At 46.9% G+C, this 22,566-nt stretch overlaps 2 protein-coding genes across 4 annotated transcripts in view; one reads left to right on the plus strand and one right to left on the minus strand.

Annotated features, from left to right (window-relative positions):
* ITPK1 (inositol-tetrakisphosphate 1-kinase) overlaps nucleotides 1-6,623 on the plus strand; it is a 141,045-nt gene extending 134,422 nt beyond the window's left edge. For all 3 annotated transcript variants that reach the window (XM_071426578.1, XM_071426577.1, XM_071426579.1), the window contains exon 11: nucleotides 122-6,623. In XM_071426578.1, the coding sequence (XP_071282679.1) occupies nucleotides 122-444 (323 nt within the window). In that variant the 3' untranslated portion in view covers nucleotides 445-6,623. The remainder of the gene's footprint in view (nucleotides 1-121) is intronic.
* Nucleotides 6,624-8,636: 2,013 nt separating this feature from the next.
* CHGA (chromogranin A) lies at nucleotides 8,637-21,792 on the minus strand. Its single transcript, XM_071426576.1, has 8 exons — nucleotides 21,574-21,792; nucleotides 21,132-21,178; nucleotides 17,285-17,378; nucleotides 16,798-16,866; nucleotides 14,728-14,826; nucleotides 12,621-13,124; nucleotides 11,722-12,194; nucleotides 8,637-9,193 (listed from the first exon to the last, which is right to left on the minus strand). The coding sequence occupies exons 1-8, from the start codon at nucleotides 21,617-21,619 to the stop codon at nucleotides 9,110-9,112; spliced, it is 1,416 nt and encodes a 471-aa protein (XP_071282677.1). The 5' UTR covers nucleotides 21,620-21,792; the 3' UTR covers nucleotides 8,637-9,109.
* Between the last annotated feature and the right edge of the window lie 774 nt (nucleotides 21,793-22,566).

Consider the following 22,566-nt stretch of genomic DNA (forward strand, 5'->3'; position numbering starts at 1 on the left):
TTATGGTCAATGGAGGGCAAGGACACTCCAATAAACAAACTGTTAAAAGAAGCCTTTCAAAGAACCTAAGGAAATTACTTAATTGCCTTTTTTTTCTCTCCTTCATTTCTTCTCTTTTCAGGCTATGAGGGTGTTTCTGAATTTTTCACAGATCTGCTGAACCACATAGCTGCTGTCCTGCAGGGTCAGGTACCTGAGGTGACCCAGCTAAACCACAGCAAGCTCCTGGCAGAGCAGAGCGGTGGGATCATGGACGAGCGGATATGCTGTGCTAGCACAGGCTGTCTCAGCGTCATGGGAAAAGACTCCTCCTGGATTGTGGAGAGCGAGAGCAACAGCTCAGTAAAACTGCAACACCAGAGACTAGGCTGCAACTCAGCAGTGTCCCCCAGCTTCCAGCAGCACTGCGTCGCTACGTTGGCAACAAAAGCTTCTTCTCAATAACTTGCCAATGCCATGGACTGAGAAAAAGCCCCAGGGATACAGATTGTGGTCCCAGAACCAGATCAGGCTTTAACAATACAATTGATTAAAAATTGGGAAAAAAACCCAACATAAAACAAAACACAAAAAAGCAAAATAAAAAAACTTTCAATTTGATTTAACCTAATTTGCTGATGAAACGGACTGAAAGGGGAAGAGCGAGAAAGTGATCCAAATCCATTTCATCAGATTCCACTTGCAAATCTGTAGTGAGTTTACACACATATGTGTTTTAACACTAGTCCTTTCATTGTGGGAGGGTTGCTCTTTCATTTCTATTATTCTTTGTAATCACTGGTGACCAGCATTTTAAAATCGGACCTCATGGTATCAAGAAGATAATAATGTTGAAATGCAGTGTCTGAATGTAACAGTGCTAGAGATTTTTGCCTAAAAAACATCCCGTTCCTCTTTTTTCCACGTAGGCTGTTGCATAAGAAAGCTAAAACAACTTCAGTATCACTAAACCAAATCTCTTGAAATGTTCACCAGCCATGATGTTGGCAGGTAGCTTGCTGTGAAGCCACTGCACTTTGAGTAGGACAGAGCAGCCTGCTTATTCAGGGCACAGAACCAAGGTGACCACCCCTGTCCCAGCTTTGCAGTTCTCCCCCCAGGCCTCAGTGCTTCACTCAGATCTGCTCCCAACCACGCTTGCAAACAGCAACACCTATCACCCAGAGAGGGTGCCACTATTTAGGTGGAGTCATTTAGTAGATTAAATAACATGCTTTCAATTGTCTGCTAGTGCTGAAATCTTAGAAGAGTTAATGAAGCAGCTTATGTCTTCACAGGGAGAGAATTCTCCCTCCATTGCACTTGTGAGGACTTTGGGACAGCTCTGGGAAAAGGCTGGCAGAGCTGTGCTTTTTCCTTGGAGCAGCACACCTGATCTGTGTATCCTGAGAGGTAACACAGTCGCTGCCTTCCACAGATCCATGTTGTTGTACATTTTTTTCTAACATATAAACAAAACTGTGTACCTTCATATAAGGTAGAAATACAGGACAGCTCTAGCTTGGAGACCCCATTACTTTGTAGCAAGCTGCCAGGTGAGGCCACATGGTAATTTACAACAGTGCTGTATACTATTTGTAAACTATAGCACAGCCAATTTGTATCTCTTGAGATGTCTTCTAGTATGGCAGCATTCTGCTGTTGAGAATTCCTGCAACTTTTGCTAGTTCTGAACACTATATTGGAAATATCCAAGTGCTAAGAACAGAAACACTATTTTGGTAGAAGTGGCCTTCTCTTCCCTTTATTACCCCTAAAACACATTTAAGAAGGGTGGTGTTAAGAAAATTTCCTTAGTTAAGCTCCTAGCTTGCAAATATAGGAATTTCTGTCTTTTCTATAGCACGTGTTCATAAAGCATCTGTCACTGCAGCATTTAATGCTAGTTTGGTTAGTATCATGTGTTAGATGGCTACTCAGAAGGAAAGGGTCTAGAACTTAAAGCCCAGGTAGATCGTGGAGAGAGGATTAAACTGTGTAAAAGTCACCACCCTGTCTGACGGTACCAGTCCTAGATGGAAAAAAGTTTTGAAGAGTGTTACGTAGCAGTTCTTTTATATAAACAATGCTTTTTCCGTAGGAGAGATTGGTCTTCTTCCAAAATGCCATTCTTGGGAATTTCCTGTAGCCAGGATTGAATTTTTCAGGATGATTTACACAACAAAAGATGATTCCACCTCTAGAGGGATTACTAACTTTAAAATATTTCTATACGGACTGGAAGAACCCTATGGGCGTGGTATCAGTCAGATCCCAGGGTGCTCATAAGCACAGCCAACTTCCTCAAGTGTTGCAGATCAGTTCTGAGCTGGGCACGCTTCACAACCCTTGTATGCTTTGAGGCTGCTGGATCCCATGTTGTGTGCAGCTTGCAGGTCTCGGGTGGCTGTGGTGTGAGTGAGTCAGATGTACATAGGTAAGGGTTTATAAAAGTATTCATGGTAGACCAAACCTTTCATAAAGCCATGACTAAAATGAAATTGACATCTGCAGTTTGGGGTTTGTTTTTGTTTGTTTAAAATAAAAAGTGTTTTTGTGTTACATGTGTAACAAAAGATGCCCTCAGGAAGGAACTTGCCAGTGCATATTTTTGTATGGTACTTTCTTGTAACCAGCTGGTGGAGTGTTTGTAGATTTGCCTGTTGCTCCCTTTATTACAATGGCTTGGGCTTTTTTTGGTTTTTTGGGTTTTGTTTCTTTATCAGGTGGTGGGGATGGAGCAATGATGTTAGAACTGGGTTACTAACTCAAGACCTTTCAAACTAAGTATGTTTACATGAATCTGAGTGTTGGATCCAATGGAAATGTCTGTATGCTGTTTCCTAGTTAGAACATCAAATAAGAATTTTATTTTCCTGGCTGCCTTCTGAATTTTGGTTGGCCTATTTTGCACTGCTTTTTTTCTCCAAAATAAACTACTGAAATATAATTGTGCATTTTAAACTTGTTTACAAATGATTGTTAGAAGTTTATTTTGTAATTCTCTGAATGCTTGCAGAAATACTATATTTAAATATTACTCCAGACCTTGGCAGTAACTAGAAAACAAGTTTAGGTCATTGGTGTGATCAGTGACATTTTTTCCCATAGTCTGTAATTTATTTTTTATTTATCGAATGTATCGGTATCACTTTAATTTACCAGGTGCAGTTATGCAGGTACCTGTTGTGATGTGGCATTACAATAGAGTGTGGACATAAATTACCATGCATTTGCTGTACTACTATATTTCCTTGCAGAAATTAAGGTAATGGCTCGTGTACTAGAATGTTGCTAAATCACAGGGGCAAATTGGGAGACCAATTTGTAAAAGCCAAAATTGTAAATTACCAAGTATCCAGACATACAATTACATTCTTGCAAAACATTTGAGCATGAGTATGTTATTAAGCTTGTGCTAAAGTGCTTTTCTGAATTGCTGCCTCATTTGGTAAGTTCAGGATAGTTTGATTTAAGACAAACTTCACAGTAAGTTTGTTAATATTCTGTAGTCTTGTCTTTCTTTGTAAAAATAGGAGTGTAGTAACATTAGATCATACCAGAATGCCCTTGCTCTTAAAATTGCAGACAATCTGAGGAGATTTTCCATAATGTCTGTTTGAATTCTTTTTATTGTGGGTTAGAAAAAGGTTCTCGTGTGTTTTCAGAGGCATGGCTTTTACTGCTGTGCTGATGAGAGCAATTGTATTAAAATTACATGGTCACCAGTTAGCTTTTTAGGGATTTATTACTGTTCTGCTTCACTGTTTGAAATCCACAAGAATACCATTAGCTTGATTGGAATTTCTCCAGGTTTTGTGTCAGCATGGTGGAGATGAGACTCTGGTTTTCCACTGTAATTACGTAACTAGCTTCAACAGGTGAAGATCTTTCCATGTTGAGGAGTACTTGAGTGGTATTACTGCTGCCTGACTCTACCTGACTTGGCCACATTGTGCCTGACTTTGTAGCCTGTGCCAGAACATCCTGATCATTATGTGAAAGCCAACTGCAGAAATGCAACCAAACCATCAGCATCAGTGCTAGCTCTTGTGGTTTATGTAATGCAGAAGCACTGGGCCAGTGATGTTTTGCCTTTGGTTGAAGTGTCTGGCTGTACAACCTTTGTGCTGAGGAGCTGATCAACTGGGCTGCTCGGTAGGTAGGATAAATCCATTATTACTACTCAGACTGTTGTAATGTTAAAGTTTAAAGATCTCCCAGACATCTCCCTCCAATGTGGGAATGTGTCTGCAGCAGGTTGCACAGACAGAAATCTACCAGTTTAATTTGTTCTCATTGTAGATGATTACAAGCTAAGAAGCCAACCTAGAGGCATCAGGAGATAATGAGAACTGCTCAAGATAAAGCCTCAAGTTTTCTAGATGAATTGTGGGCAGTATACAGCCAGGGAACAACCAGGTGGGGTAGTGGTTAGATAATAGAGGCAGAACACAGTCCAAAAGCAACAGACTAAATGGGGCCAGAGGTGTTACCTGGCAAAAAAAAAAGCAAAACAGGAAAAATGCTCCTGTTGTTTTCATCCAATTAAAAAAATCCAGACTTCTCAGTTCTTAGACTAACACTGATTTCCTCAAGTCTTTGCATGGCAGCAATGACAAATGATTCAGGCTTTTCCACACTAGCTTGTAGCCTTGCCTTCCACAGCTGTGCAGAAAATATTGGATTTTGGTTTTTTTAGTGAACAGAGTCTGAGTTTGTAGCAGTCTCCCCAGGCACACACTTGTGGGAGTTCACTTGCATTACCCTGCTAATTTTTCCCCCCTCTCTCCTTTTTAGTAAGAGATGTATTGATTTCTGTATTCAGTATACAATTACTTTATGGTGTGTGTTTTGTAATTAGGAATATGTGAAAATGCTTTGTGTAGATTAAAATATTTCCTTTAATATAATCTCCTCTTGCTTTCATAGAAAAATGGATATGCCATTGCAGATCACATTGCTGATTTTATTTGTAATATTGCTTTAATATCTATTTCAGAGGAATGTAACCTCCAGAAAAGTACTTTCCACATCTTTACTATCTTTCCTTTCACTGTTCACCCTATGTGGATCCAGGCCATCAATACTTGAGCTTTTGACTGGATGGGTTTTGTGGATTCTGTCACATTTACAATGGCCACAAAAGTTACTTGAGATGAAGTTTGGGAGGATCCAGACATAAATGGAGATGCTGGAGTGATTCCTCAGCAACACAAGCACAGTAGCATTTGTAGCAAGCAAAGGAAATTGGTTTTGCTCTTGTGTGTGCAGGTGGCTTTTGAGGTCTGGTCCACCCTGCTCTTGGGGCAGCTTTCCTGTGGAAATAACAAAATCCAGGGAGAGAAAAACATCCCTTATCTGTGATGCAGAAGGAGGACAAGGAGAGTAGGGCTTGGGAGTAAAATCCTGGCCAGTGGACATCATGACACCAGTTGTCCAGAATTTCACTCTGTGGTTTTTAATAGCAATCTGGGGTGATGTTTTCTTCCTCTCCATCATTCTTACCCTGAATCCACTTGGGCTGATAATAGCAGATGCCTGTGGCCCACATGAACTCATTAGCAGGTGACCTTACCCAACATGTCATGAGTTTGCAGAGGGCTCCTGATGTGTTGGGAAGTTTTTGTTGATGGCCGGGAAATCTCTTGAAACTCCAGAAATAGCTGACACAGCGAATGGAGTTTATGAAAATCAGGTCTTCCTCTTCCAGCATTTTTAAAGAAAACCACATTTTATTTCCTCCTTCATTCTTTACACAGTAGTTTTAGATATAAATTATTTTAACTTCTTTTTTTTTGTGTGAAAAGTCATATATACATATATAAAGTTATTAAGTGTTGAGAATATGTTGAGTATAAAATAGTGACTTCTTTGTTTCAGATGTTAGCAGCCCCTAAAAATGAGTTATCCTCTTGTAAAGTCAGTGCTGTAAAAAAATATTAAAAAATAAAAGATGTGTTAGATGTATCTTTTATTATTTATTTCTGATTCAGTATTTGATACAGCTTGTGTATACCCTTGTGACAACCACATACTAAAAACACTGTCGTTCTTAAAATGGAGTAACAACAATTCCTTGGGATCCCAACAGTTGTGAGAGAATTGGCCCTCTGGGTGTGAGTAGTGTTGGATATTGTCCTTCAGTGTCCAGCGCTGCTTCCCCCAGCACGGCTGAATCTCGGGGACCATTGTGTGCGTGTGCTCGGTTTCGCAAGTCCATTGGTATCTGTGTTCAAATCCAGCTGTACAGTGTTAACAAGTGTGTCTTGTGATTCGCTTCAGCCTGGTTCACTATGACTTCTGAAACATAATTCCCATTTTGTACTTAAATTTGTATAGAATTATATCAACCCTTAAAAGATCATGGCTTACTGTAAAACCCAAAATATTTGCTATTTGGCATCTTCAATTGCATGACTGATCAGATCAGACAATGGAGATGGTGTTTTCATCTAATAGCATTCATTTCAATGGTAATATATTAATTTTATTTTTGTTTGCCAAGCATCTGTTTTGGACAATTGTTTTGGTTTCAACAGTAAAGCAATATGCAGTAGGTATTGTGGCATTATCTCTGTAATTGTTTTGAAGAGAGGATTGTCCCTTTCCAACACATAATGAAAATAAATGCCTTATAACAAGTTCTAGTTTGCTTCCTCTTTCTGAGTGGATAGGGCAGCGAGGTGAGCAGCTCATTGGGGGAGGCCTGTGTTCACAGGAATTCAATGTTCACATCCTTTCTGAGTGCAGCTGTTTTGCACCTCTGCACTCAGGCCTTGAACACCATCTTTCCATCTGAAAAGAGTCCTTGAGTCCCAAATATTTGTGATTACTTGAATATCTAATTAAGACAGTATTTATAGTAGCTCCATCAAGTAACAGTATTTTTCCTCTTGTTGATTTTGCATCAGGTATAGACAAAAACTTGTTTAACTCCTTTGGACATGGCTGCATTTCTGTGAAGGTCATTTGGTTTCTTGGGTTTGGGGTTGTTTTTTTGTTTGGTGGGGATTTTTTGTGGGTTTTTTATTTTTTTTTTTTTGGTGTGGTGGGGGTCTGAGAGTTTCTGTGAACTTCTTGCAAACTCAGGCCTACATGTCACAATGAGTTGTATGGTAGCTGCTACTGGCAGGGACTGTGTCACAAAAATAAAAGGGAGAAACTAAACCATAGAATATGTCAAGTTGGAGGGCACCCATCAGGATCATCAATTCCAACCCTGGCTCTGCACAAGACACCCCAAGAATCACACCATGTGCCTGAGAGTATTGTCCAAATGCTTCTTGAACTCTATCAGGCTTGGTGCTGACAATTTCCCTGGGGAAGCTGTTCCAGCTATAAATACAATATATTTACAATAGACAATATTCAGATTAAAAATACAGTATTCAAATTAAAATTTAGGTGAAGAGCAATATGTAAAATGTGATTTCTTCAGGTGAGGTAAACTCCATAATTGACATTTTAGTACTGGTTTTGTGAATCACTTCGATTCCCTCCATGTTTCCCTGAGGTTAAAGAGAGTGGGATCTCCTCAGGATGGTGTTGAAAGACACAACTTGCTCCAGTGCACCTTCCCCAGCCAGGCTCTTGCATGGATGGTGCCCTGTGCCAGGGCAGTTTTTGGGCCTTGCCTTGGCCTCAACACCTCCTCTTGCCAATGAGTGCCTGCCCAGGGCTGGGGGCGAGGGCAGTGGCCACTCAGCACCTCCTGCTCCTCCCTGGGAAGCTCATCCTGTGGATGAGGTACAGCTCTGGAACCACGCACCTCCTGTGCCAGGGAACCCCGCTCACACACACCCCTGTAATGCACTCCACAGGCCAACAGCACTGAGGGCTTTTGCAGAATAAAGAAATAAGCTGAGTTCAAAGCCTGGCAGCCATTCCCTGAGCATCTCAGCTGTTCTGTGGGCTGCAGGTAATGGGAGAGAACTAAGCTTCAGATTGGGGGGTCTGGAATACAGCCCTGGCAGTGGGTGGATCTTTCCCTCTCCAGCCAATGCACATAGAACATCTAAAATATGATCTGTGCTCAGAGATTTTGGGGCCAGCTTCTGTAACCCAGGCACCCCTTGGTCCTCCAGCTGCCCAGTGGTCTGAAGCCCAAAGGATGGAAAGGTTCTGCCTGTAAGCACAGTGCCAGCTGGTCACCATGGCTCCTGTGAGCCAGGGCACAGGCGGGATATCTCCTTGGGATGGCCCTTCACCTCTGGGGAGCACAGACCCGTAGTTCTCCTCCTGACTGGCCTATTTGTTACTTCTTTCTAACCTGCTCATGTGTTGCTCACATGGCTTGACTTGGTCAAGTATTGCCCAGTGTTTAAACTTTTAACTGTGTTCTCTCTGTGTTCATCGATGAGCCTCAGATGTGACCCAAGCCTCACCGAAGCACCCAGGACGCCCAGTGCCAGGGGGTGAGCAGTGTGGCACCAGCGGCCCCCGGGTGGGCAGGGAGAGCCCCACGGTGCTTGGGAGCACAGGGAAGTGTCCCTGATGCCAGGCCCCGGAGGGCAGCAGCGCTGGAGCCCGGGTAAGGAGGGAAGCACCATCACAGTGTGTCCGTGGTGAGGGGAGCCCTCTGTTTCCCCCTCTTTGCAGGACTGTCCAGGCCCTGCAGCGTGCTGACAACTGACACTGAAGCTGCCAAAACAAAGGAAGGAACCCACTGCAGTTTTATTTTTCCTTAGATAAATTTTTATATAGAATATATTACAGTCAGAGTTCTCAGCTTTTAATCAAAAGATAACAACAAGTTATTGCAGTTTTTTACCCAGTGCAACTACCGGTGAAAGAACTTTCTAGAAAGCTGTCCTGTCTTTTAAAAAAAAAGAGGGAGAAAACCCCACCCAGACAGAAAATACACATGTAGGTCGCACTTCGCACCCACGGGCGCCCTGCCGGGCATGTGGACATCGTGTGGAGAGGGCAGCATGAGGTGAGGCAGCGGCGATGGGCACAACACTATGGCGAGGGAGGCAGGCCTGGGGCTAGCGGGGTCGGTTCCTAGGCACGGTGCTTCTGCTCGGCTTAACTGCTCTTAGATCGGGAAATGAACGCGCGGTGGGAGGGACGGAGGCAGGGAGGGAGGAGGGCGGCGGCGCTGCTGTCGCGGGGAGCGCCGGGGCCCTCAGCCTCGCCTCAGCTCGTGCAGCTTGTGGGCGACGCGCTCCAGCTCAGCCTCGATGGCCGCCAGGCTCTCCAGCTCCTGGTCCTGCAACAAAAGCCCAGGACTGTCAGCGGCCACAGGCGGGCAGCCCTCGCCCCCCAGAGCTGCAGAGAGCACAGCCTTGTCCTGCCCCATCCCTTCAGCCTGCATTTGTCTCTCTGAACAGACCGGTGTGCACAGCACTGGTTACTTCTGCCCTAATGTTGAATTGCTGCTGCTAGTGATGCAGCTGCCATCCTTCCCCCGTACCCTGCCGGGCAGGGCAGCCCCCAACGGGGCTGTGCCCCCAGAACATGGGGTTGGCGGGAGATGGCTGCTGCAGGGGAGCCAGGGCAGGCTCTGGCAAGCAGCACTGGGTGCCAGCGCCGAGTCAGTGCCCTCAGACCGGGATGGGCACCGCTGCCTGCCACCTTCGGGAACTGCAGCATGGGCCCTGCCCTCTCCCCACCCTGCCTTGGGTCTTGACTTGCACCTCCACAAGCAGAAGATACTTTTCCTGGGAAAATAGTGACTGAGGAAGCCATCAGTTCAAAGGCTCAAGCTGCCCATTACTTGGTGCATCTCGTGCATCGATGCTGTCTTGCTATGCATCTTGTGCATCTTGTGCATCTATGCTGTCACCTGTAGCTGATTTATTTAGTGCAAGTACTCATGCCTGACTGCATGGCTTTGCCTGAGCTCAGGTCATATCCAGCTGGCCCTGCCTTGCTGCCAGCCCCAGCCCTGCCTGTCCCTCACAGCTGTGGCCACCTGGGCTTTCTGCAGACCATGCACTCAGCATAGCAGCAGGCTCTGTGTGAGCAAACTCGGTGCTGTACCTTTTCCCATTGGCAGAGCCGAGGTGACAGCCCCTCTCCTGTGTGGAGGGAGCAAAGCCTCGCTGTTGCCTTCAGCAGCTGCAAATCACAGGTTGACCCTGAGCCACTGCACTGCATATGGCTGGTGTGCAAAAAGTAAAGGAAGTATGAAAAAAGGGGGTTGTTTTCTCTTCTGAGCTGTTTTCCTGAACAGGGAAAAAAAAGTCACTCTGCCCTCCACTGAGCCCTTGGCTCAGCCCCTGGGAAAGCTCTGGCTACAGTAGGGTGCCAGGAGCTCAGGGTGCCTTCAAGCACCCAGGGTGCCCAAGCAGCTGTTCCATTTTGTTTGAAGTGGGTCAGGCAGCAGCTGGCTGAGCTCACCTTGCTGGAGAACTTGGGCTGCAACTGGAGCCCCCAGAAAGGGAGAAAAATAGGTTCTGAAATTCTCTACAGCATCCAGAGAGAGCTTGGTCAGATCCAAACCATTGCCTGTGTGCTCTGGCTTGTATCTGCTTGGTCCCACATGCTGAGTCCTGGAAAGTGCAGGGGACAGCACCCCCAGCCCTTATCTGAACCCACACTGACCTCGCTGGCCAAGCCACATCGCCCCATGGCCCAAAAATGAAGAGAGGGACAGCAGCCAGAGCTTGTGCCTTCCCTCACTGCTGCATGCCTGGCTTTCCTCACTGACTCCCAGAGGCCCTGATCTAGTTTAAAAAGCCAACCAAACAAAAAAGTCTTGCTGCATCTGTAAACACAGCAGTTTTGCAGCCTCAGCAACCTCCTTTCCAATCCCCATTTGGAGACTGAGTCTGGCACCTTGCAGACAAGGTGCACCCCAGAGCCACCCGCAGGGGCAGGTGGGGAGCACCCACTCTGGGGTGTGAGCAGCAGTGGTGGGAGGCAGATGGGACAGCCCACCCCACTGCACCCCTGCCTTGAGCTGGGACATTTGGCTTTGCTTTGAACCAGTACAACTGGAGATGCTCTCATGGGGGGATGCTGATGGGCAATTTTTGGCCAATGGTTTGGCACAGAACTGAGGCAAGAGGGGTGTTTTGGAGGCAAGAGAGCCAACTGGCTTCACTCACCCGCTGCTCCAGCCTGTTCCCAGGCACCTGACCATTGCCTGTCCCAGGCTCACAAAACACAGTTCCCTGTATTATCCCAAATCAACTGTGCCTGGAGCTAGGCCTCAGCACAAAGGTGAACCCACCAGCAGTTCCTGACTTCTGGGGTTGTGCTGAGCTATTACCTAGCGTCACTCAAGGTATCAGGGAAGGAGGTCTCTGACTCTGGAAGCCTGGCTCAGATGTAGTTCTGTATCTGTCCACCATTTCCACTCCAGTACCTCAGGTTTCTCATCACAGCTGCACCCCTGATTTAGCTCTGTAGGAGGTCTGACATTACTCACTCCATCCCTGAGACAGGGAAAGCTTTCCTTTTGACTTGGAAGGGCTTTGGGACACAAGGACTACCCCAGTTATAGCCCTGGTCACTCTGTCTGGCCAGTGCAGAAATGCTGTCACTGGAGACATGACTCTGGGGAGCAGGGAATGCTTTTGCACTAGTCACGAAAACAAGGACAAAAACCAAAGGCACAGCAGGTGCAAACTTCAATAATACCTGAGGCTGAATGACTGGAAGTTCACTAAGCATCAACTTAATGCCTCAGAGGACCACTGCTGGCTACATTTATGCCAGTATACCCTCCACATCTCCAAGAGTACTTTGGATAACTGGGTGGGATTTATTCTTAAGCCTGTGTACACCAACCTCTGTTCTCCTGTTAGCGCTGCCTTCCTCATCCTTCTTTTCTTCAGGCATGGGAGCAAGTGGAAAGCCTCCTTCACTGCTGTCTTCCTTCGAGTGATGCTTCCATGACCTTCTCACATCTTCCTCTGGACTACTGAAGGCATACTTGCGGGACCTAAATGTCTTTTTCATGGACCTATCTGTGTCTTCCTCACTATCATTTTCCTCCATGCGCTTCTTTGCTGTCAGCTGCTTGGCCAGCTCATCCATTTTGTTCCACCTCTTGGTGTCTTCCCACTCCCTGGAGGACTCCTCCTCCATCTCATCACTTTTGGCATTCCTGGGCTGAAAGGTGTCCTCTTCTCCCTGCACCTCCTCATCCTCCAGGCGATGCCTTCCTCCTCTCAGTGCCCGGGGCTGCTCTTCCTCCTCCTCTTCCTCCTCTTCTTCAGAGCTCTGCACATCTTTTCCAAATCCCAGCTCATCATCGTTATCTGAAAGAGCATTAAACAAAGCAGTGAACACAACTGTTAACCTGTTTAAGGTCCACCTTTAAACTGAGCTTTCAGTGGTGAATCTAGATTTCTTTACTTAGGCCTGCTTTCCCAAGATTCTGGAAATACCCACTGTCACATTGCCATGTCAGTAATGGGGCTTGAAGGCAGCAGTCAAAAGCCCTGTAGGAAGCTCAGGGAAGATGAATGAGTTGTTCTGAGGATCTATGAGAGCTGAGCAGTGAGGCAGCTGCAGGGCCTGTGTGTCAGATGTTTGTGGTGGGGTCTGGGTGGCTGCTGGCTGGTGTGTTTCTGTAAACCCAGTAAGCACCTGCCCCAACTCTTTGGCTTTGAAGCCTCTCACCCATGTGTCTCAGTGCCCTCAGCTCACCCCAGGAAGGTATCAGTGCAGTCTGGGATACGTACTGTCACCTCCCTGCATCTCCTCAGCCTCCTCATCCTCTTCAGCCAAATCGAGTGACCTCTCTGCTTCAGTCGGGTCCTCCTCTGCAGCTTCACCTCCATCATCCTCCCGCTCCACACGCTCCCCTGCTACCTCCTTGCTGTGCTCCTGACCCTGCCTGGATGGCTCTTCTCCCTCATCCTCAAGCTCCAGGCTGTCCCTAGAGCCTCTGGGCTCCTCCTCTTCATCCCCTTGTTGCTGCTGCTGCTCATCCTCACTGAAATTTTTGCCAATGTGGTTGTCCAAAACTTTGTTTCGATGGGTATCCTCTGTATCCCTGATGTCATTGCTCTCAGCTTCCTCCTGATCCTCTTTCTCAACAGGGTTGGTATTCCATGGCCTGGGTTCCCTCTCCTCCAGGCTTTTTTCCTCCTCTCTTGATTCTTCATTTTCCTGGGGCTTCTGTGCTGCCAGCTCAGCCAGGGACCCTGTGGGCTGCTCCTCTTCAGGATGCTCCCCTGCAGCATCTGCAGAGGGAGAAACAAGAAGAAACACCTCTGCTGAGAGTTCATTTCACAACCAGCAAAGGCCAAGCATTTCTCAGGGAGCTTCAGCCCTGTTCCGCAATCTGCTCAACCAGCCCATGGATCCTTTTGCAAGTCACTTCAGCATATGCTTGCATTCAAGCAAGGCAGCGTTCTCTCTGGTGCCTGTGCTCCTGGAGAGACTTGCAAGGCTGAAGTTAAACATATGCTGAAGTGTTTTGCTGCAGCACAGTCCTCATCACCATCTCTTGAGATGCCAGCCACGAATTCACCCTGCATGAAACGAGGCTGCATGTAAAATTAAATTATTTAGGAGTGTAATATGGCACTTGCACAGCTCTCCCTGCTCTGAGTGCTGCACTCACATCACATCCTTATTTCTCCCACCAGGCTGAAGAGGCAGCCAGCCCTGTTCACAAGGTGCTGGAGGGAGGGGGGGTGTCTCTGCTTCTGCAAAGGAGCTACTCAGCAGGAGCTTAATGTGGGCTGAGTATTTGCTCTTGCTCAAGGGAGAGTAGCCTCTTTTAACACTATTAGCCAGAGAAAACACTTTGCAAAAAAAAATATGGGAGTTTAAAAGCTAGAGAGATTTGTAAGGGTAAGTGCAGCCCCAAGGAGGGCTGAGGAGTGTGCCAGGATGCAGAAAAGTGGTCACATAAGGCTGATGGCCATCTGTGACACTGTGCTGATGTCACCAGACTGTCAGTGGGCCTGGTTGGCCCATGTGCCACATTTCATCTTCACTTCATCTTCCTTCACCTCCACACCTCACTTCCACGGAGCAAGAGTTCAGGTGTGTCTTGGCAGGCGGGAGATGCAGTGCCACCATCCTACCTGTTGGATTTTGGTGGTGCTGGCTGCAGCAGCAGCCCCTGGGGGTGTCACTCCTCATTGCTCTAAGTAGTTTTGGACTGGTGTCACAGCAGTGCTGTGCTGCTGTCGGCCAGCCATGTGCCCCAGAGCTGCTTGAGACCCTCTGTGGGCACCCAGCTGCTGCTGGACAAGGAGTCACATCACCCCACATTTGCATTGTATCTTCCTGACAAGGAAAAGGGAAGGGGCCAACCTCTTCTTCCTGCTAAACTGCCTGTCTGTAGTAAGGCCAGAGAAACACTGGCAAGGAGAAATCCCAGCTGAAGGTGATCTTTCCAAGGTACAGGTGTTTTGTGCAGATGTGTGCACTGTGTGTGTTTGAATTTTCCCTTCAGAGACTCATTACTTAATATCTTAGGTGCCTGGAAACAAGGGTGACAAGCAAAAATCCAGATCACCCTTGCCTGTATCACTGACTTTTTCAGTGTGGGATTTCCCTGTGATTTAAATGTTATAAGTGAGTGAAAGTGTCAGCAGCAGGGTGGAAAAGTCAGTATCACTTTAGTAACTTGACCATCGCCAGTTACTATAGCTCAGAGATTACATGTTGTTTGAGCTGGTAAATAAGAACAAAGCAAACTCCAGGTTGCTTGTGTGTGTCAGCAGCAGCATCAAAGAAAAGAGAAGCAGTTGGACATATCAAGGCTGTTTGGAAGAAGATCCTTGTTTACAGCCTGACCTGGATTTCCCGGGGGTGGAGGCTGACACTGACCTCTCTGCTTGTTCTTGTTGTTCTGACTTTCAAGGACTTCGGAAAGTTCATCTTCAAAGCCGCTATTTTTCTTCTGCTGCTGAGTTCTTTCATTTGCACCTGTGTCAAGTAACAAAAGGTAGGGAAAGTCAACAGTTACTTCTGTGTTTCAGAAAGTAGAGGTAGGAAAGCAGTTCTGTGCCCCTTATGTTTGCTGTGGGAAAAATCCACCTGGGAGCTGGGAGGAGTGAGACTGGAGGGTATGTGAATCAACTGCAGTAACAAAACCACAATCAAAAACAACATCTGCAGGAAAAAAAATGGTCTCTAATAGAGATGCAGGGTTGCCAGTAAAACTAATATTGATGGAGATCTAGAGAATACGAGGTGCTGAACTGCAGCACACTGAGAGCAACAAAAGACTTCATCACCAGAGTATTGAAAGATAAAAATTGCCTTCTGCCAGATTCTGCCTATGCACCTCTGAGGCGAGCACTGAGAGCTCCTGTATCCTGCAGCCTGGTTGTGGGGGCCCCTCTCCCCTGTGTGGTGGGAGGAAGAAGCAGCATTCATTCCCACTGCAGGGGTAGTCTGGGGCTCCAAGGCCCCATACCTTAGCTCTGGGTTTATGGAGCCTGCTAGAAAAATACAACACCCTGGAGACAAGGCAGCATGAGCTGGAGGTTAGGCTGCAGCTGTCCTGGCAACCAGCAATGGGATCTGCAAGCCAAACAAGCCTTGTCTAAACTAGCTCATGCCCTGCTTCTGCGCCTTAATGCAAGAGCAAGAGCCAGTGCTGCCAGCCTAGTACTCTAGCACAGAACTCAATGGTGTGGGCTCTCCAGCCTGAGCAGAACCAGCTGCACCAGCACAGAGGACACCAAAATTAACACCTTTGCTTTTCCCTTGGTCTACAAGACTGTTCCACCCCCAGTCTCTACGATCTATAGGCTGGATCTCACATTACCCTGGGACTAAGTGGTGTGATGGGCTCAGGCAAGAGTGGAGCAAGGTGAATCTCCATGTAACAAGTCCCTTCTCGTGGACTCCATGCTTAGTGGCACAGCCTGTCTGTTTTCTGAGTGCTCCTCCTCAAATCCCTGGTGTGCCTGGGCAGCCATATCCCAGCATACTGAAGAGACCCTGTCTTGTTTCTTCTGGATCACCAGAGCATCCATGGAGTCTATCTGAGGGTAGCATCTGGCCTCTCCACCATTTGGGTAGTGACTAAAATATGGCTTTGGGGCCTGCATGAGACTCTTCCCAATTCCGACTTCACAAATTTTTGCGCTCCCTGCAGCCTGGGACTGCCCTGTTGCAGCCTTACCCAAGCAGAGGGGTCTGGACTAGCTCTGAAGTAGCTTTGCCTGGGATCTGCATGTTGGCTCTGGGCAACTGGGTACCCGAGAATGTCCCTTTTTTCCCTCAACACTCCTTGGCACAGCTCCATGGTGTTGCTGCTGCTCCCACATTGACCAGTGCAATTGACCTGTGCAATTGACCTGCACCTCTCCAAACCAAAGAAACTTGCATTTGAGTTAAGGAAGCCATCAAAAAAATACCCATTAGCTCAAGAATATTTTCACTGGGGTCTTTAAGGTGCAAGTCTTACTCACTGTTCAGTGGGGCTTCCCTGCTGCCACACCTGGGTTTAATGCTAGACTCCAGCTGCACAGACAGTGGAAGTTTTCTTACCTTTAATTCTAGTTTGGGAGCTGGTTATTTGTTGAATTATTTGGTATTTGTTGAATTAGATTATTTGTTGAATTAAATTACAGTGTTTTCTTTTAGAGTTCTCACACGTTAAAATATCTTGAGACTACATCACCACCAAGTTACATTGATAGCTATTGAAATTATCAGATACATATTGGAGTTATTATAAACAAAATTCCTGTCCCCAATGACACAATCTCGCTGAAAATATTGGAACAACATTTCCTAGGGCATATTTATATGATCTCAAATTAATATAAAATAAAAAAATGAACACAAAACCAACCAAACAATAAAACTCTATAAGGGACTACAGCATAAGAAAACAATCTTCCCTATAGTTACATTCCCAAAAAATATATACTGGCACTGTACCTTGTGCAGCAATTTCCTGAAGTTCCTTCAGTAAGTTTTGGTGGCGAAGGATAGAAATAATTCGCTCATCTGCAACAGGGGAGACTTCATACAGAAAGTAGTCAAAGCAAACCTCCCCCCAACCCCAGGAAATGAAACAGAACCCAAATGCCACTCCTTCTTCATTTGCTCTTTTCTTTCCCTTGGTCTGATTTGCTCTCACATCTTAACCATGTGATTAAGACAACAGGAAGGTCCTATGAGAACCAGGCAATTTGATGTCACCAGCACCCCTGTGACCACATGGCAGCACGAGGCATGGCCTGGGACAAGCAGTGGCTCCATCCCTGCTCCTGGGGCCCAGTACAGCCCAGTGGAAGAGGAAGGTGAATGTGTCAGGGACCCTTGACAGGGGTCCAGAGGCCAGGGCTCAGTTGGTCAGGGCAGAACCAGCCCTACTGGCCAGATTTGCTTTTGCTGATGCCCAGCACTAAGTCTGAGGCAGTACCTCCTCGCAGAGTTTCTAGGCATTCCTCACTGATCGGCAGGGGGTTTGGCTTAGATAAAGTATCAGAGATGACCTCTACAATGCACTTCATCACCTAAAAAGAGACAAAAATACAAATTAAAGAACTAGTTTTTTTGTCTTTTGTTCCTACTTGTTACCAAGGCTAAAGTACAGCAGGTGATGGCACACATCTTCTTGCTTTTCTGGTCAAGCTGGAACTGAATGTTCAGTTCTTGTTTTCCCTAGTTCAGGAACAGAAGGTGTCTCCTGCAACTGAGAAGTGAGGAAATTACACGTGAAAATGGAAAGAGCTTCTTCCACATGACACTCATTTCAGCTGAGGATTGCATGGCTTCAGACCACACCAGAGTCAGAGCACATCTGGAGAGTAAAGGGTATCTGAATATATACACAGAAAATCCAAAATCATCCTCTTTTAAGTCAATATATCTCAACCTCCATCTCATAAAATGACTCAGTGGGAGGTTGTAGAGAGCAAAAAGTGGTCAAAGCTGTTCAATAGATGACCTTGAAATCTTAAAAGGTCTTCAAACCCTGGGAAAGACATCATAGTTAGGTTGAAGCCAGGCATGGAAGGTGAGGTGAGGCAAACTACTTTCAAACACAGATGAGAAATACTGCTCTCAAGCCCTAGAAAGGACAAGACACTTTGGAGAAGTGTTTGACCTTGTGCTTTGAGTGTTCAAGCCATCTGTTATAGACTGGAAGAGCTCTACATGATGACAGGTCATCTGAGAGCAAAGAAATTCTGACATAGCTTCTCAGACAGGATGAGCTCTGGGCCCACCCTTTCCAGCAGCCTGTTTTGTTGGTGTAAGGCCAGGAGCATTATTTATGTAATTTGTTTCCTGTACTGAGATTGCAGGCATCCTTGCCATGTCAAGACACACTGCTGGGAGCCCTAATGTGTGGTCATGAAGATCCAAATGATCACACAGGACAGAAACATTCACTACAGTCTGGTGATGATTGGTAGGGTAGGAATCAGGCTGCTTAGTTCAAAAGGGTGATTTTTTATAATGCAATCTAGGAACAATGCAGGGCTCACAATTGCCTGTGGGAAAAAAGAGAGGCTAAATTGAAAAAAAAGAATACAAGTTAAGCCTTGGAGGCAAAAATTTCACTCACTGAACCTCTTTCTCCTGATGATTTCAGCAGGCAGCCCTGAGAGCCCTGACCTCCCTCACAATGTACCATTCTCAGGAGAGCAGAACGCTGTGGCTGCAGTAGAAATTAAACACGAGCCAGCAGTCCCCAGTCATCCACAATGCTGTTCATTCAAGCAGTTGGATATATTCACTGGACAGCTGGAATGGGCAAATTCTCACCCTGTGTAAGGAGAGAATTCTGCTCTTGCAGATCACAGCCATAAAATGTTGAACTCTACACCTTACACAGTTTGAAGGAATTGCCTAATGGATTAAAAATGCTACAGGAAAGATTAAAAAAAAAAAAAAAAAAGCAGGGGGATTTCCCTGGTATAATTCTCCTATATCACAAGTGATCCATTAATACTGATTTTAGATGACTTTGAGTTACTCTGTCTTTAAATAGAAAAAACTCCAGCATCTGATATTTCCCTCTCATGTTTCCCAACCTCTGGACGCACTTATTATAGCAGTATTTGATGCAGCTTCAGAAGTTAAGACTTGCTCAGCGTGAGAAGTAAGACTCTGGTTCAATGAAATATTCTATTCAAGATTTTTCAAGACTTCTAAGCTGATCTAAGGTCTTTGTCTGAGCACAAAGAGACACATCACTCACCACAGAAATACATTCAGCTCTGTGGAGGAGCTTTGTAAGGTAATGAAATGAGCAGTGCAGTCATCCCACAACACTCTCCTTGTCTTTCTGTTAGAGGAAGTCTTGCAGAGTGAGACTTCACAAGGTCATGAAACAACAGCCTGCATCAGGAAATGGAGGAGATCCTTTCCAAATGAATGTAATTAATCCAGTGCAGAAACTCAGACTGGAATTTTGCCATAGCTATCATCTAACCATGAGCATGTAACTAGATCCTTAAGAGCAGCTCACAATGTCCCCACACAGAAATCTCCAAAGGGTTGTGCCCTTACAAGGACAGACTTCTCCATATTTGAGCTCAGCTATGCCCTTCTAAAATGTATGGTTGTAAGTGAGAAATAATATCCTTCAAGCACAAGAGTGGGCAAGCACCAGAGACATTGTAAATGCTTTGGTCTTGTTCAGCTCCCTATGCAAAGCCCTTGGTGTAGGGAAAGTCTGATGAGCTGTCCAGGAAAGGCCTGCAGGTGCAGACTACCCATTACACAGCCCTGAGCCACCCACAAATGCTGGTGGCACAGAACATGGTGTGTAGGAAGAGCTGCAGTGCTTGTTGCTGTATTCATGTGATGATATCCCTGCCCTAATCTGTTCCATGAGACCAGGAATTCCTTTCCTGAAATGCTGTGTCTCAGAGGATAGTGAAGGCAGGAAAGCCCTCATAGTTTCTTTCAGTTGCAGCAAATCTAAAAGAAAGCTGATTTTGCTCTCCCTTAGAGCCTGTGTCAGTGTAATACCCAGGGAAGAGGGGCAGTCTTGGGAAAGTCCTTTCTTGGTGGAAGCATTTCCATGGAGTTGCACCAACTGCCACAAAAGTGCCCATTTTTAACACGTAGAATATACTGGGGAATAGACCTCACAAGGAAAATCATATGATTAATGGATGGTCCCATCAGATGCCCACTCTGGCATGGAAAGTTGAAGGGCTAAGTGCCTGTCCCACATCCTCTTCCTCAGCAGCACACAGCCTGACGAAGGCACCCAGAGTCTCACAGCTCATGGCTCTGTCCCAGCAAGGGCTAAGCAGGCTAAAAGTCTTAACAAAGCAACTGCTCTGCAGCCCAGGCACGTCTCACAGGACACAGGGAGGTGTTGCTCATGGCACACGCCCTGCAGGTAACTGCAGTGGGGCCTGTGGCTGGGACTGGCATCAGTGTGCCCTCCCCTGCTGCTGCCTGGGGAAAAACATTGTGTGGCTAGAGGATTTCATAACACAAAATGGTTCAAGAAGTAAAAAGCAAAAATGCTGGAGTTTCCTCTGTGGACATGAATTTCCAAAAAAATTTTCATTTGGGCAGCTGAGAGATCAGCTCATATGAAAGATGGGGAAGGGGGTGGGTCAGGGAGTCGTGTCTGACACAGGTAAACACAGGCAAACCCCCCTGTCCAAGCATTTAGGAGCCAAAAGGCCTTTGGGAGTGCACGTTTGTGAAGCGCCGCTATAAATGTTGGAGGGTGTGACACAGATATGTGCACAGAAGCCTGTAAGGGAGGGCTGGAGAGGTCAGCCAAGTCCTGCACTGCTCATAGCCATCCAGACAGGCTGAGCAGGAGCTGAGGAAGGATTAGCAAGCTGAGAGTACCAGTTGCCTATTTTTCCAGAGCATGCATGTTTAAGTAGCACACAAACTCAGATGTATACACCTCCAAACACACACAGTTCCTGAATCACATCTCCCCCCACTCTCCCCTGAGTCACGTCCTGTTGGGAGCTTTGAAAAGCTGAAAGTAGGAGGACTAAGGAGAGTTTTACCCAGCCTCCATCTCCTCTCCAAACAGGCTTGCCTCATCCCCCTGTCGCATCCTGAAGGACTTCCTTGGCTGTCCAGAAGTGGATGCACAAAGGCTAAATTCTGTTAGGAAGGGAGCAGAGATGGATCCTGCTTGGGGGATCTCATGCAAATTCCTGGCACTTTCTACGGGGTATTTCAGTGGGAGTGGCCCAAACCCAACTACCTAGGTGGAGGTGAAATATCACATCCTTTCTCTTCATTTGACCCTTCCACTACAGGCTCAGCCTTACCTTAGTGTCGCCCTTATTCATGTCATTTGTCACAGGAAGGGAGACAGCTGTAACGTAAGGGGAGGGGGAAAAAAAGGAGAACTTGTTATTCATCTCATCTGGAAGACAAGCAGAGAAACATTATTCTGCTAAAATGGGAGTGGAGAAAAGGGGCAACTCTCTCTGATGGAAGTGGTCCCTGGGTGCAGCAGCTGGATGTGTGCACTGTGCCCCTCTAGGGAAGGGAAGGGAAGGGAAGGGAAGGGAAGGGAAGGGAAGGGAAGGTGCCTAGGCTGGCAGGGCCCTGCGACGCTCGGCAGTGACCTTGCGGCAGCCGCTGTCCGCGGTGCTGAAGGCGCCGGGCCGTCCCTGTCCGCGGTGCTGGGGGAGCGGGCGGAGCGGGGCCGGCGGGCAGCGCTGCCCGGGGCCCGGGGTGACACGGACCCGTCCCAGCCCCACTTACCCGGCACTGCCAGGAGCAGCACGGCGAGCAGTTCTGGCCGGCTCATGGTGCTGGCGGGATGGAGGCAGGGAGAAAGGGGCAGAGGACTGCCGTGGCGTGGGGGCTCCAGGCGAGGTGCCGGGGGGAGAGCAGCACGGAGCGTGTGTATCTACGCCAGTGCCCTGGCTGAAGCTCCCAGATGGGGCACTGCAGCAAGCGGCTCATTTATATATCTCAGCCCTCGGAAATGGCGTCAGGAGGAAGCCACCTCCTCCTCTGCCCCCTCCCCTCGCACACAGGCTTCCCATCAGCCTCCATCGCTCGCCGGCTGTCGGAGGAGCCCCGACCTCCCCGGCTGCCCGTGCAAGGGTGTCAGGCTCTGGTTGCTCCATCTGCTTGCACTCTGCAGGCGCAGGAAGGCTGGGAGATGTTTCCAGGACACTGCTTTTCCAGCACCTCACTCGACACTGGCAATCTGCAGCACCTCTGCCATGTCCCCTCTCTCCATGTACCTGGAGCCAGACGTGAGGCACCTCACGAGTCCCAGCCAGCATTGCAATCTGTAGATGGTTTTGCCCTGTAAGGGCCCCTTGTCTTTCACTGATCATGGAAGTTTAGAACAGGTGCTGAAATTTTTAGATGTCTTTTAAAGACTACCACTCCAGGGAACCATGAAAAGGGCTTGCTAATGGACATGGTAAGTCCCAGCAGTTCTATGAAGAGTTTTTTAGAAGGATATTATTTGGGGTAAAGATCAAAGGCTGGTGCATCTGCTGTCCACCTATGACTCTACATCCAAAATTTTAATAGGTTGCTACCCATTGTTCAATGCTTTATAACACTCTTTAGCAACACCCTACACTCCAAAGTTGAAGTAACCAAGATTACCTGGCTGACAGTTTGCATTGACAAGGGAGAGAAAGGAAACAACAAATTGTGTAATTCTCTTAGTCACAAGCATTTCCATGCTTTTGAAAAAATGGCTGTCTATTCTTTGGATGGAGCATCTGGCAG

This window comes from Agelaius tricolor, unplaced genomic scaffold (assembly GCF_023055355.1).
Source record: "Agelaius tricolor isolate 1412-34295 unplaced genomic scaffold, bAgeTri1.0.p SCAF_5, whole genome shotgun sequence".
Classification (NCBI taxonomy): Eukaryota; Metazoa; Chordata; class Aves; order Passeriformes; family Icteridae; genus Agelaius; species Agelaius tricolor.

Bases quoted from the DNA above. Each gene is read 5' to 3' on its own strand.
- CHGA (XM_071426576.1), bottom strand. From the start codon at position 21,619: ATGAGCCGGCCAGAACTGCTCGCCGTGCTGCTCCTGGCAGTGCCGG. The intron at 16,867-17,284 runs GTACTGCCTCAG...CCCCTGTTGCAG, and splicing joins CCTAGAAACTCTGCGAGGAG to ATGAGCGAATTATTTCTATC. The intron at 12,195-12,620 runs GTACGTATCCCA...ATGCTCTTTCAG, and splicing joins GGAGATGCAGGGAGGTGACA to ATAACGATGATGAGCTGGGA.